The sequence below is a fragment of the Octopus bimaculoides genome, chromosome 11 (genome assembly GCF_001194135.2).
Source record: "Octopus bimaculoides isolate UCB-OBI-ISO-001 chromosome 11, ASM119413v2, whole genome shotgun sequence".
NCBI classification, from domain to species: domain Eukaryota; kingdom Metazoa; phylum Mollusca; class Cephalopoda; order Octopoda; family Octopodidae; genus Octopus; species Octopus bimaculoides.
In genome coordinates, this window is record NC_068991.1 from 23,756,155 (window position 1) to 23,771,218 (window position 15,064).

The window sequence follows — 15,064 nt, forward strand, 5'->3', positions numbered from 1 at the left end:
TTTTTTTTTTTTTTTGTTTTATGATAGCATAAAAGCTGGGTGAAATTTTAATAGATTCTGTAATTTATATTCTATAATGACACATTTTTCATAACACTAGTATATTACCTGGGAAACTAACTTTGGTGGTTTCTATTGTCACTAATAATGCATTATATTTGGTCAAGGCTGTTAACTTTCAGTCAATCCGCACACTGCTCTACATGTAGGTACTTTGAGAGAATACATTTACCTTTCTATGGTGGTGGTGTACATAGATTGAACAGTTTATGATGTGAAGCCACCTTTTAGCTATTTATGACAAGCTAGGTTATGTTGTGCTAATTCCATAATTAGAATAGACAAGGTCAACATTGTAAAAATTGATGAGTGTTGTGTAAGTTCAACTCTTCCAATAGTTATAGATGAACAAGAGACAGAGTTTCATGAGGCTGACTTGCCTTGGATAAAACCTTCAATATCATTTCTACGGCCTCTGTCAGAGGGCAGAGGAGGGTCCTTAGCACATGAGGGCAAACACATTTTTGGTAACCCTACTTTAATTAACAGGCTTTATTGGCTTGAAGAAATTTTGCACCTGGTGGCAACTTCCTTTGTCAACTCTTGCTATACCATTCACAAAAATCCACCTTATTCAAGACCACAGCACAATTCTTAAGACCTGAAACTGGAGGTCACAGTTATTTAACTCTTTAGTATTCAGATTAATCTGCCAAATGCAATACTTATGCATTCACATTGATTTGAATTAATCATGCATTATCTCATAGCTTTGCGATTTTGATAGTGTGATTATTTATTTTTAGAATTTCATTGTAGGGTAGGTGTGAGAGGGTAGATCCGGCCAGTTTTAACATAAAACCAGTAGAATATTTGGACCAGATATGGCCGGTTTAAAAACTAAAGAGTTAAACTAATCAAACAAGTCCCCTTTTCTATCTCAGTCTGTTTCCGGGATATTTTATATATTCCTTCATCAGAAACATGTTTCAGTAACAGTTATTATAGAGAAGATATGAAATACAGAGTGAAGTGGAGGAATGAAAACAGACATGAGATACATAAGGATATTGTATTTGCAGTTCCATTATTTAAGCAGAATGGTGTATATATAAGTTTCCTGAACTCACACACAAAGTACAGGAAACTTATATATACACCATTCTGCTTAAATAATGGAACTGCAAAAACAATATCCTTAAGTATCTTCCGTCTGTTTTCATTCCTCCACTTCACTCTGTATTTCATATCTTCTCTATAATAACTATTGCTTAAACATTTTCTTGCACCATCTCTGAAGAAGGAATATATAAAATATCCCGGAAACAGCTGTAAGACCTCTTTATAAATGTTCTGAAAACTATTCACAACCTTGGATTTTTTATCTCATTCTGTTAATTTTTATATATATATGCTTGCTAATACACGATCTACTTTGGATTCCTCATTCGTATCATTATTGAACCTGGAGCTTAACTATAGTCTGTCCATAGCACTTACTCAACATTACCTGGGTTTTCTTGACACCAATACCTCTCATATATATATATATATATATTCTATCTTTTACATCATTCAGTCATTAGACTATGGCCATGCTGAGGCACCGCCTTGAAGAGTTTTCAGTCCAATGAATCAACCCTAGTACTTATTTTATTTTAAATCTGGTACTTATCCTATTGGATTTCTTTTTGCTGAACTGCTAAGTTATAGGGATATAAACACACCAACACTAGTTGGTAAGAAGTGGTAGGGGACAAACAGACACAAACACACACATATATGATGGGCTTCTTTTAGTTTCCGTCTACCAAATCCACTTATAAAGCTTTGGTCAGCCTGAGGCTATACTAGGAGAAACTTATTCACGGTGCCACTCAGTGGGACTGAACCCGGAACCATGTGGTTAGGAAGCAAGCTTCTTACCCCACAGCTGTGCTGTATATATATCATGCATGAAAAATATTTCTAATATTGGTACAAATATGGTCATATGGGAAAGTGGATTAAATCAGCTCTGGTACTTAACTAACTTTATTTAATCCACTCCCAGAAAGATGACCAGTAAAGCTGGAATTACAACATTCAACATCCATTTTCCTTGCTGGCATGGGTTAGACGGCTAGTTGGGAACTTGCAAGGCCAGGTGCTGCACCACGTCCCATAGTCTGTTTAGGCTTGGTTTCTTTGGCTGGATGCTCTTCCTAACACCAACCACTCCACAGAGCATACTGGGTGCTTTTTATGTGGCACCATCACCAGTGCCTTTTAAGTAGCACCGGCACCCACACCAATGCTTTTTACATGGCACCTTAGTTTTAGGATCTCAATTCTGTTGTGGTGGATGGGTTTTCTCGAGTACAGCAATGCACCACATATCTCAGTCCTCTCTCATCTCCTTCATAAGGTTCAGTGTTTTGAGATCAGCCTTCAATATTTCATCCCATGTCTTCCTGGGTCTCCCTCTTCCACAACTTCCTTTCACTCTAAGTGATCAGCACTTACATAAAAAAAGAAAATGTAAATAAATACTGAGAGATGTTTTTTTCTGATGTTCTAGCAATTGTACCAAAGTTTGAAAAATATTAGTAAGTTTTGCATGCTTTTGTTTTGTTGTTTTTTTACCTGTATAAATAATAAAAAAATGACAGCAAGTAGAAGGCCATTTTAACCCATCCTTCTTTCATGGCACGAGATAGTTCATCAGCATTCATGATTGTTGTTGGATCATATAACCCATGTCCAGTCATGTATGATGGACGGGTCAAATATCTGGAAGAAAAAATAGATAAATGAAATAAAATTTTTTAAAAAATGAATCACGAGACTGGTTGTGGTTGGAATCTATTTAACCATAAGTTTGCTTGATAAATCCTAAACAACAATTTCTTCCCATAATAAATCTGTGCAACATTCTTCTAAAACTTTCACTTCCCTAACATACAATTCAGAGTTCTTTGCCAATAGTTGTGAGCATATTCATCTTTTGGTCTTTTACATAACCTTACTCTTCAAATGTTTGAAATTTAAGCTGTTATTTGACATATTCCACATTAAACCTTTGAGCCCAAGAGTACGATTGAGTGGGTGCAATTTCATTTGATAATAATTCTTGGAAGATGCAAAAACAGGTGGTCACATGGTTTTGTGCTTTTCTGGTTGAAAATAATGTTTCTGTCAATTAACAAGCAGTAAACACAAAACTATGTGGCTGCCCTCTTTTGCATCTTCCATGAGTACAGCCAAATGAAATTACACCTTCTGAAGTATACTCATGGGTTCAAAGGGTTAGGAATTACGATGCTGGCATACAAAAGTTTTAAAAAGTACCCAAACTTTTGTTTGATTGATTTTAAGGATTATGGTCAATAAATCAGAAATGAGAATGAAGTCTTTTGTCTCAATTCTTGACTGAATTGATTGCAGATTCCAGCTTTCAACAACTTCATAAATGGTCTAAACTGCTCTCAGGATCATTCATATATACCTAACTTTGTCAATACCTTCAAGGCTTAACACTCTAGCATTCAAATCAGCCATTTCTGGCCTCAATATTTTACCTGTTTTATGTTCAGATGTAGTCTCTCACACCTATCCTACAATGTCCTTCTAATAATAAACAGTCTCAAAGCTACAAGACAATACTTGATTAATTCAAAACAATAAGAATAAGCATTACTTTTGGCAGAATAATCTGAATGCTAAAGGGTTAAAAGTGTCTCTTAGATCAACTATAAGACAAAGATGTCTACTCAAAGTTAAAAACTAATTAGCAACACCTGTAGTTTCCTCTTCAACAGGACACTGTTCTTGAATGCATCTTATTCAAACTAACTCTTGTTTTGCACCAGCTTTACTATCATTCATCATTAACTTTATAACTTGAAGTCCTCACAAATCCCACTCCCTTTCAACGCATCTTTTGTGGCTGTATGGTAAGAAACTTGTTTCCCAACCATATGGTTCCAGGTGAGTGTCTTCTATTATAGCCTTGGGCCGACCAAAGCACTGTGAGTGGATTTGGTAGATGGAAACTGAAAAAGAAGCCTGTGTATGTGTGTATATATATATATATATATATATATATATATTGAGTCATCCCATAAATAATGTGGGTTTTTTTCAATTGCATGAGCTAAAAGTTGGAGGGGACAGGATAGACTACCTGCATCAACTTACTATAAAAGCAGGTAGTAATTTTACTTTGTCCTTATTCTTAGTGCAAGTTTTGAAGAGTGCAGTTCGATTTTAACAGTTATTTTTTCAAAGCTATAATGGAAGAGATAAAGGAGCATATTCGGCATATTTTGCTTCATGAGTTCAATAAAGGCAACAACGCAATGGAAAGTGTGAGAAATATTAATGCAGTATACAGGGATCAGACAATAAGCATAAACCAGTATCAACAGTGGTTCTAGAAATTCCAAGCTGGAAACTACAGCCTAGAAGACAAGCCTCGTCTTGGAAGATCTGTAGAGCTTGACGAGGATGTTCTGCAAACACTGGTGGAACAAAATCTCATCGTCCCTGTTGAGGAACTAGCAGAGGAGCTAGGATTAGGCCACTCAACCATTCATTGACACCACCGCTAGAAGAAAAATGACCATCAATGTGAAATAAAGTGTCTTGCTCAAGGACACAACACGTTGCCAGGAATTGAACTCATAACCTTACGATTCTGAGCCGAATGCCCTAACCACTAAGCCATGCACCATCACTATGTAAAGCCTGAATTATAACAGATAAAAAAACTGTGATAATAATGCCTTTCCCAAGATCCATAATAGTTAAAAGTCAAACAATTAACACTAGATATTAAAATGGGGATGTGTACCAGTTTCCATTTACCTTACTTTCTCAATTCAATAGGACTGATTATTTGTAATTAGTTGTCTCATCATCATCATTTAACATCCGTCTTCCAGGCTGGCGTGAGTTGGACAGTTTGACAGGATCCAATGTATCAGAGGATTGCATTAACCTCCAGTGTCTATTTCAGCATGGTTTCTAACCCTAACCCTAACCCTTCTTAACATAATGTTCATTTCCAGTTTTCCATGGAAAATATGTCTGGACAAGGGTAAATATTATGTTGCTTGGAAACAGGTGAGAGTTAGTCAAAGAAAGCACATCCTGCCATAGAAAACCTGCTTCAACAAATATTGTCTGATCTATGCAATCGTGGAAAAGGGATTGTAAAAAGAGTGATGATGAAAGCAATATTAAAACTCAAAATTAACCAGAAACCTCTGATATCAGTTATTCTTTTTTTACTTGTTTCAGTCATTTGACTGCAGCCATGCTAGAGCACCATCTTAAGGGGTTTTAGTCAAACAAATTGACCCCAGGACTTATTCTTTGTAAACTTAGTACTTATTCTATTGGTTTCTTTTGCCAAACTGCTAAGTTACAGGGACGTAAATACACCAACATCTGTTGTCAAGCAATGGTGGGATAGGGACAAACATAGAAATATATATTGCCCTCTGCTCTCCAACCCCATGCCTAACTACCAACAGATTGTATCCTCCACCATTCACGACCTCATTTCCTGCTCTCGTCTTCCTCCCACTGCCTCCAACTTCATTGTCTGTACCACACGCACTGCCATTACTTACTTCCTTCCCAAAATCCACAAGCCTGACAACCCTGGCCTCCCCATCGTCTCCACCTGCAACTACCCACCGAAATGATCTCCAGATACCATGACCATATCCTTGCTCTTCTAGTGATTCCCTCCCCTCACACATTCATGATCACTCATGCTTTCTGTCTGTTTAATTCTTTCTCCTTTCCTTCTGGTCCTCTCAACATTAAACCTTTGCATACGGTGATCCCACACAACAAAGGCCTTCTTGTGCTTAAACACTTCCTTGGCCTTTGGCCAGACCCTCAGCCTAATACCTCCATACTTTGTTTGGCTGAACTTGTTCTCTTCCTCAACTGCCTCTTGTTTGTAGGAGAGTTTTACCAACACTTCACAGGAGTGACCATGGGAATGAGAATGGGCCCCAACTATGCGAACCTGTTTGTTGGTTATGTTGAGACCCAAATATTCTCACAATTCACTGATCCAACTCCCAAGCTATACGGTCATTATATTGTTGGCTGTATCGGCACGACTTCACTCTCCCATCCTCCCCTCAGATTCTCCTGCACTATCTCTTAACTTTTCCGTCAAATTTCTCAACAATTTTCTTCTACCAAATCCACTCACAAGGCTTTGGTTAGCCTGAGGTTATAGTAGAAGATACTTGCCCAAGGTGCCACACAGTGGGACTGAACCCAATACCATGTGGTTAGGAAGCAAGCTTCTTACCACACAGCCACACCTTGGTCATAATACAGTTAATAGTTACTTTTTTATATTGTCATGCTTTTATTAAAGATCAGCTCAAATGTGAACCAAATTAGATTAGTGTCAATTGGTACTTACCTGCGTACATGATATGCAATGAGTGGCATATTTAGAATCAAAGACAACCATTCTCCAGCAAATAAAAACAACAGGTTAAATATTATATGCAAGAGGTATTCAGGAAGAACCAACTGTAAAAGTGAAACAAAAATATGATTATTGTAAATCATGTAAATTTGGTTCCTTGATATGGTTGACATTTCTTGCATATTTCATTACAAAATATATTTTTAAAAACCCTGCTTTTTACCTGCTAACAATAGATTTGATGCCTCATGTCTATGTCACTACCACTATCACTGTCATCATTATTACCATCAAGTTTGCATCAGTTTTTCCCATGCTACCATAGATTGGGTGAGTCTTTTTGAAGCACTATTCTATAGCTTGATGCTACCCTTCCTGATGACAACCATTATTTGCTTTTCAAGTAACATGTTTTATTTCTGATCTTTGCATCAAATTGCTGCCAGTCATTTGTCTTTGGGAGATAGAAACATCATCACTGCAGAAATAGTGTCAACTAAAGACAAGCAGAGTCCCGACCCATCACACACACACACAAATATGCATAGAGGAAAGGTATCCAGCTATAGAAACTATTTCAAAACAGACACTGGAGCAAAATGGAGGAATCTGACACATCAGATCCTGTGGAACCACCAACCCTATGTCAGCATGGAAAGCAGACATAGAATGATGATGTACACACACACACACACACACATGGGCTTCTGTACAGTTTCAACCAACAAAATTTGACTCACAAGACATTGGTCAACCCAAGACTACAGCAGAAAAAACAATGGGGTCGGAGTGAAGAGAAGAGAGAGGTGAAACCCAAATTACATAGATAACCACACCTGCTACCACACCTACTAAAGGTTGGCAGTCTAAAATTTCTGCAAGCTTGACACTTTAATTAGTCCATTATGCAAATGAAGCAAGCTACAATTCAAAACTAACCAAAATTTAAAAGATACTTACTGGATTCAAACTGTTGCATTGGTCTATAGGATTTTTATACTCTGTTTTCAATTCATCAAATGCTATGATCTGTAACAAAATAAGGAAAACTAAATATGTAATATGTGTGTGTATTAAGAGAGAACTTTTTCTCTATGGTAACTGCAGTGAATTTGCCTTTAGAAGTTGAAATATATCACAAACATATTTTAACTAACAAAGTTTGCTTATACCTAAACACTGTTTGGTGCTAACACTGCATATACAAGGGTGTGCTGAAAAGATCCTTGTTTAGGGTAAAAAAAAATATAGGAGAATCAGTTAATTATGATTTTATTCAATATACTCCCCATTCAGATTCACACATCTATTGCAGCAATTCTTGAGTTTTTCTAAGTCCTGTAAAAGAACTCAGGATGTTGGGCCTCCAGTCAGGCCAGTCATGATACCCTTAAAGCCAGGAACTTTTCAGCACCCCATTTCTTGTTGTCAAATCTTCCTTAACCATTTTGCAGGCACAATGACATGCTGGTCACCAACAGTACACAGGTAGACCAACATTTTGGTAGTTTTTTGTCATAACATAATGTCATTCTCCAATTGGTTGATCATTGAATATTGAATGCTAACATGTCGAAGCACCACTCAAACCTCCACCATCACCAGATGCATTCCTGTGGAATTCCCATGATTTGCATGTCACTATAACATATATTTTATCTGTTTCAGTCTGCAACCATGCTGGGGCACTGTTGTTCAAAAATTTATAGTTGAGTGAATCAACTCCAGCACTTATTCATTTTAAGTTTGATTCTTATTCTATCATTCTCTTTTGTCAAACTGCTAAGTTACAAGGACATAAACACACCAACACCAGTTGTCAAGCAGTGGGTGGGTGGGGACAAACATAGATACAAAGACACACATACACGCACATATATATTTACAACTGGGTTAATTCAGTTTCCATCTACTAAATCTACTCATAAGGCTTTGGTTGGCCCAAGGATATAGTAGAAGACACTTGCTCAAAGTGCCATACAGTAGGACTGAACCCAGAACCATGTGGTAGGGAAGCAAGCTTCTTACCACACAGCCATGCCTGTACTTACTTATGTGTGTGTATGTATGTATGTATGTGATGGGCTTCTTTCAGTTTCCATCTACAAAATCTACTCACAAGGCTTTGGTCGGCCAATAGAGATAGCAGATGATACTTAGCCAAGATGCTGTGCAGCAAGATTGAATCTGGAACCATATGGTTGGGAAGCAAGCTTCTTACCACCTATGTTTTTAGAATTGGATATCTATAGATTTAAATGCTCAAAAACAGCATGGTAGCACCAAATAGCGTATATTGTTCTGGTTGCGGAAGGCATCCTCCAAGCTCATTCTACACTTTTTCCATGTCTCAGATAGTCAGTTGGAGCCAATATGTGACTTACAAGATTAGGATTCAATCTACAAGTTGGATCATAATCTTGTGTTCTACAAGGCATTTTATTATGACATACAATAACTGAGCAAACTATCCCATTTGCTTCTATGTATGATTAAGACTTGTCTAAAGATACGATATTTTTATCTTTCGTCTTTTACTGGTTTGACATTAGACTGCAGCTATGCTGGGACACCATTTACAGGGTTTAGTCAAACAAATTGACCCCAGTACTAATTCTTTTATCATTTTGGTACTTATTCTATCAGTCTCTTTTTACTGAACTGCTAAGTTATGAAGACACAAACAAACCAAAACCGGTTGTCAAGCAGTGTGGGGAAGGAAATGGGGAGGGAGTAAACACAAAGACACACAATCGACTTCTTTCAGTTTCCATCTACCAACGGTGGGGTACAAGCACAAAAACAAATACACACACACATATAATTGACTTAATCTGTTTGTCTGTCTTTGTTTGTCCCCTCTGTGTGTAGCCCCTTGTGGGTAGTAAAGAAATAACACACACACACACAACAAATCCACTCACAAGGCTATACTGGAAGACACTTGTCCAAGGTGCTTGCTACACAGTGAGACAGAACCATGAACCATGTGGTTGGGAAGCAAGCTTCTTACTACACAGCCATGCCTATGCCACCAAATTATTTGCCCACATCACAAGGATTTAAAAAATTATTTGCCTCTGAAAAGGTTAAACTAAACCCTACCATATTAAAAAAAAAAAAACACATTGGATAAATATAGTCCTTGATACATTGTGTGAACAGCTTTGATCATAGGTTTGCTGACTATAGACTAACTGGGATTAGCAACAACAGCCAAGCAACTACTATACTCTTAACACCTGTCCAAATTAGTACCAGTTAGTTTCTCAGTAACAAACACTAACACTAGCAGAGAATCAATAAATCTCAACAAGATATAGATGAAAGCAAAACATTCTTTATTAAGACTTGGATAAAGAAAGCAATGATAATTAGAATTAAAAAAGGGAAGGATAAAAGAGAATAGTCAAGATGACAGCATTGATAAGCGGAAGAGATTAAGAAATAAAGAGGTGAGTTACTGCAAAATTAAATAACTAAAGCATAAAGTTAGACTAAAAATAGCATGTCAATAATTTTCTTAATTAAGTAGGATTAAGTTTAACTCAATGAAACTCTGTGTGTTGTGTGCACTCTGATAAGTGTATGTGTGGAGTGCACGTATGTGCACTCTACCATGTGGATGATGTGTTTGGACTGTATGTGAGTGTTAAGAAAGGTAAAAAAGCTGTCAAAGTATATAAGATTTTTAAAGAAACATTGTCTTCTACTATTACTAGTAATAGTAGTGGTGGTGGTGGTGGTAATTATAGTAGTAGTAGTAGGAGGAGGAGGAGGAGGAGGGCAGCGAGCTGGCAGAAAACCATTACAGTGTAGGACAAAAATGCAATGCAGCATTCGTTCTGGTTTCAAATTCCAGCAAGGTTAACTTTGCCTTTCAGCATTCCAGAGTTGATAAAATCAATGCCATTTAAGCACTGGGGGTGAAGTAATCAACTAACCCCATTACCCCACCTCCAAAAAAATGCTGTGGTAAAAGAGGCTGTGTGGTGAACTTGTCGGAAAGGTTTAAAGACAGGCACTTTCCTATCTAGCATGGGCTGCCTCCAAACCATCAGGTCTGCATGCTTCAACACTTTACCATCGCTGCAGGACTTCCGAATGAATGAATGAATGCCATCATCATTGTTGTTGTAATATCCAATTTTCCATGTTTGCATGGATCAGACAGAATTCACTGAGGCAGATTTTCTAAATCCAGATCCACTTCTTGTCACCAATCCTCACCTGTTTCCAAGAAAGGTAATATTTTCCCATGGCCAGATGCATTTTCATAGAAGACCGAAAATGAAGGACACTGCTTGTATGATGGAGAAAACTCATTTACAACTATCACATGATATCAAGCCAAGGAGAAAATAACACACACATCTTTTACCTTTTAATTGTTTCAGTCATTAGACTGCGGCCATGCTGGAGCAATGCCTTGAAAAATTTTAAGTCAAATGAAGCGACCCTAGTACTTTTTCTTTTTAAGCCTGGTACTTATTCTATTGCTCTCTTTTGCCAAACTGCTAAGTTATGGGGATGTAAACACAGCAACACCGGTTGTCAAGCAGTACTGGGGAATACAGAGACAAAGACAAACACACACACACACATACAACAAACTTCTTTCAGTTTCCATCTACCAAATCAACTCACAAGGTTTTGGTCAGCCCAAGGCTATAGTAGAAGACATTTGCATGCTGAGGACATGTGTAAGCTTGCAAGGAATGAAGTGAGTATGCTCCACTGGATGTGTAATGTCAGTGTGCATACACGACAGAGTGTAAGTACCTTGAGAGAAAAGTTGGACCTAAGAAGCATCAGATGTGGTGTGCAAGAGAGACGACTGCGCTGGTATGGTCATGTGGTTAGAATGGATGAGGATAGCTGTGTGAAAAAGTGTCACACCGTAGCGGTTGAGGAAACCTGTGGAAGAGGTAGACCCAGGAACTCAGCCACTCTGCCTCCATGAGGCCCAACGCTCAAAAGGTGTTCTTTACATGCTACTAGCACGCGTGCACTTGGCTTGATGGATCCTCTCAAGCACAGCACATCGCCAAAAGTCACAGTCACTAGTCATTGCCTCTGTGAGGCTCAAAGTTCGAAGATCATGCTTCACCACCTTGTTCCAGGTCTTCCTGGATCTACCTCTACCACAGGTTCCCTTCACAATTAGAGATCAGCACTTCTTTACACAACTGTTCTTTTTTCATATGCACCACATAACCATACCAGTGCAGTCAGCTCTCTTGCACACCACATCTGATGCCTCGTATGCCTAACTTTTCTCTAAAGATGCTTACACTCTGTCCGACATGCACACTGACATTGCATATCCAGTGAAGCATACTGGCTTCATTTCTTTCAAGTCTACACAAGGTGCCATGTAAAAAGCATTGGTGTGGGTGCCAGGTACACTCTGTGGGATGGTTGGTGTTAGGAAGAGCATCCAGCCATAGTAACGAAGCCAAAACAGGCTATAGAACCTGGTGTGGCTGCTGGCCTTGCCAGTTCCTGTCAAGCCATCCAACCCATGCCAGCATGGAAAACAGACGTTAAATAATGATGATGATGATATATATGCTAGCAGAGTTTAATTGGATGGTATTTGGTGCAGGAATTTTATGGGCAGATGCTCTTCCTGTCACAAGCTCTTTTTTGTTTAGTAAGTATGGAATTTTTTTTTATTCCAAGGCAATTTGAAAGTGCAAAGTTTAATGGATGTTTAACATGTACAAATATGTCCTTGTTAAACATCCATTTGCTTCCTCCACAATACTTCTGTGATACTTTAAAACTTTTCTGTCAGTCATCTCTATCTCTCTGACTTGAACTGAGACAATGCATGCCTCTATGGAAAGTGAATGTAAAAATGATGATGATGATGATGATGAAGGGGATGTATGTATCAGTTGTTAATTTTGCATCCATTTTCCCTTTCTAGCATTGGTTGCTGAAAAATTTATTATTGAAGCATTATTTTACAGTAGACACCCTTCCTGTTATTAGCCATTATCTGTTTTTCAAGTGAGGCATTTTATTCTAGTCACCTTCAAAAGTTCAAAGCAAAGAACTACTGCAAGATTTGTAAACATGGGTTGTTAATATAATGTCAACATTTTGCTTAAATGGTTTCTCAAAAAAAAAAAAAAAATGCCAAGCATATTCCAATACACACACGTATATATAAAGCATGCCACTGTGGTTAAGAAGTTTCCTTCTCAACCACATGATTTCAGGTTCTGTTCCACTGTGTGGCACTTTGGGCAAGTGTCTTCTACTATAGCAAGAACTTCTTTCAGTTTTTGTCTCCCAAATCCATATATGCAGGTGTGGCTGTGCAGCAAGAATCTTGCTTCTCAACCACATATAATTATTTGTATCTAAAGCATCACTTTTAGATTTGTAACAGTTGATTATGGTGCTGCTACAGCAGTCATTGGGTATGACTCCTTCATGTATCACCTGGTTGACTATACAGGTGACTAGGCTATAGCCGACACTGCCAGATATTTTGAGCATCTCTGCGGTGATTCCTGATGGGCCAGGAGATTTCCCTGTCTTCATACCCTTAATTGCTTAATCTACTAAGGCACTGTCAATTCGGATAGCTGGTCCCTCTGTTGGGTCCGCATTCGGCAGGCTCTCTTTCTCCCATTCATTCTCTTTATTTAGCAACCTTTCATAGTGTCGTCTCCATACCTCTTTCTTTGCAGCATCATTTAATGCAAGTGAACCATCATCTATGCAGACACATTTCTCTCCTATGACAGCATGATTCTCTCTCACACACTGTCTTGCAACATGAAATACCTCAAGTCTTTGGTCCTAAGGGATCGGGGTACCCTGTTAAAGGCTTTCTCCATGTCAGAACATTGGCAAATTTTTTTCTTATCTGCTTCCCTTTGGCTAAATAAACCTGTCTCCCAGCTTCCCTTCTGGCAGTCTAGTACCATTCCCTGCTACCACCATTCTTCCAGTCCATCCAAGGCTGTTCCTTTTCCATAATGGCCCTGTCAACAACATTGTTCCACCACCACGTTATCTTGGATCAAGAGGGGACTTTGCACCATCCACAGATCTGGTCCATGGCCCTCAGCAGGTTGTGCCGTATGTATATATATATATACACACACACATACATATATATACATATATGTATATACACACACACATATATATATATATATATATATACTACACTCTCTGAGTGGTTGGCGTTAGGAAGGGCATCCAGCTGTAGAAACTCTGCCAAATCAGACTGGAGCCTGGTGTTGCCATCCGGTTTCACCAGTCCTCAGTCAAATCGTCCAACCCATGCTAGCATGGAAAGCGGACGTTAAACGATGATGATGATGATGATGATATATACACATAAGTATACATACTTATATATACATATATATATATACATACATAAGGGAAAAATCCATTATTTATTCCCTATAAATATATTTATTTATATAAATAAATATATTTATAGGGAATAAATGATGGATTTTTCCCTTATGAGGTTTTTTTCATGCTAACTACTTGATAAATTCTTACAAAGACTTTATCCTATTATTGAATTATATATACATACATATACATACATACATAGACATAGATACATATATATATATACATACATATATACATACATACAAATATACATATATACAAATATACATATATACAAATATACATATATACAAATATACATATATACAAATATACATATATATATATATATATATATATATACACACATATATAATAAAATAAATATATGAGTATGTGCGTATATACGTACATGTATGTATATACCTACATCTACATGTATATATAGATGCATATCTGGGTACAGGACGTAGCAAAAAAACGTGGACAAAATGATAAACGGAATACACATACATATATATATATATATATATATATATATATACACACGCATACATATCTATATATATAAACACATACATATATATATACACACATACACATATATATATACATATTTGCACACATACATATCTATATATATATATATATATATATATATATATACACACACATACATATATATACGCACACATACATATACATACGTATATATACATACATATACATATACATACATATATATATACATACATATAATATTATTAGGGACAAAATCCAAAATTACAGGTAAAAAACTCAATTAAAATCAATTTATAAAAAATTAAAATTAAATTGAGCCTTATAGATAAAGTATATATAAAATATATACATATACATACATATACATACATATACGTATACACACACACACACACACACACATATATATATATATATAAACAATATATGAGTATATGCATATATATGTACATGTATGTACATACCTTCATCTACATGTACATATAGATACATAACTGGGTACATGACGTGGCAAAAGAACATGGACAAAATGATAAACAAGGTACAACAAACAAACAAGCCACATAGAGAACATATCCTTCATCAGCTGCCACCATTAAAACACCAGCATTTCGAAGAATTAAGGCAGTACACATCGTTAAAATGGCTCTTCCCACGAACACAAATTAAATTTTTTTCGTGGAGGATAGTGGTGGACGGAAAACAAGACAGGAAAACGAAACG

At 37.1% G+C, this 15,064-nt stretch overlaps 1 protein-coding gene across 1 annotated transcript in view; it reads right to left on the reverse strand.

Moving 5' to 3' along the window:
- The window catches only part of LOC106867914 (protein cornichon homolog 1), a 20,903-nt gene that overhangs the window by 904 nt on the left and 4,935 nt on the right, over positions 1-15,064 (reverse strand). Inside the window, exons 2-4 of the mRNA XM_014912984.2 lie at positions 7,406-7,474; positions 6,437-6,549; positions 2,626-2,772 (exon numbers count right to left, since the gene is read on the reverse strand). Coding sequence (XP_014768470.1) covers positions 2,626-2,772; positions 6,437-6,549; positions 7,406-7,474 — 329 coding nt within the window. The remainder of the gene's footprint in view (positions 1-2,625; positions 2,773-6,436; positions 6,550-7,405; positions 7,475-15,064) is intronic.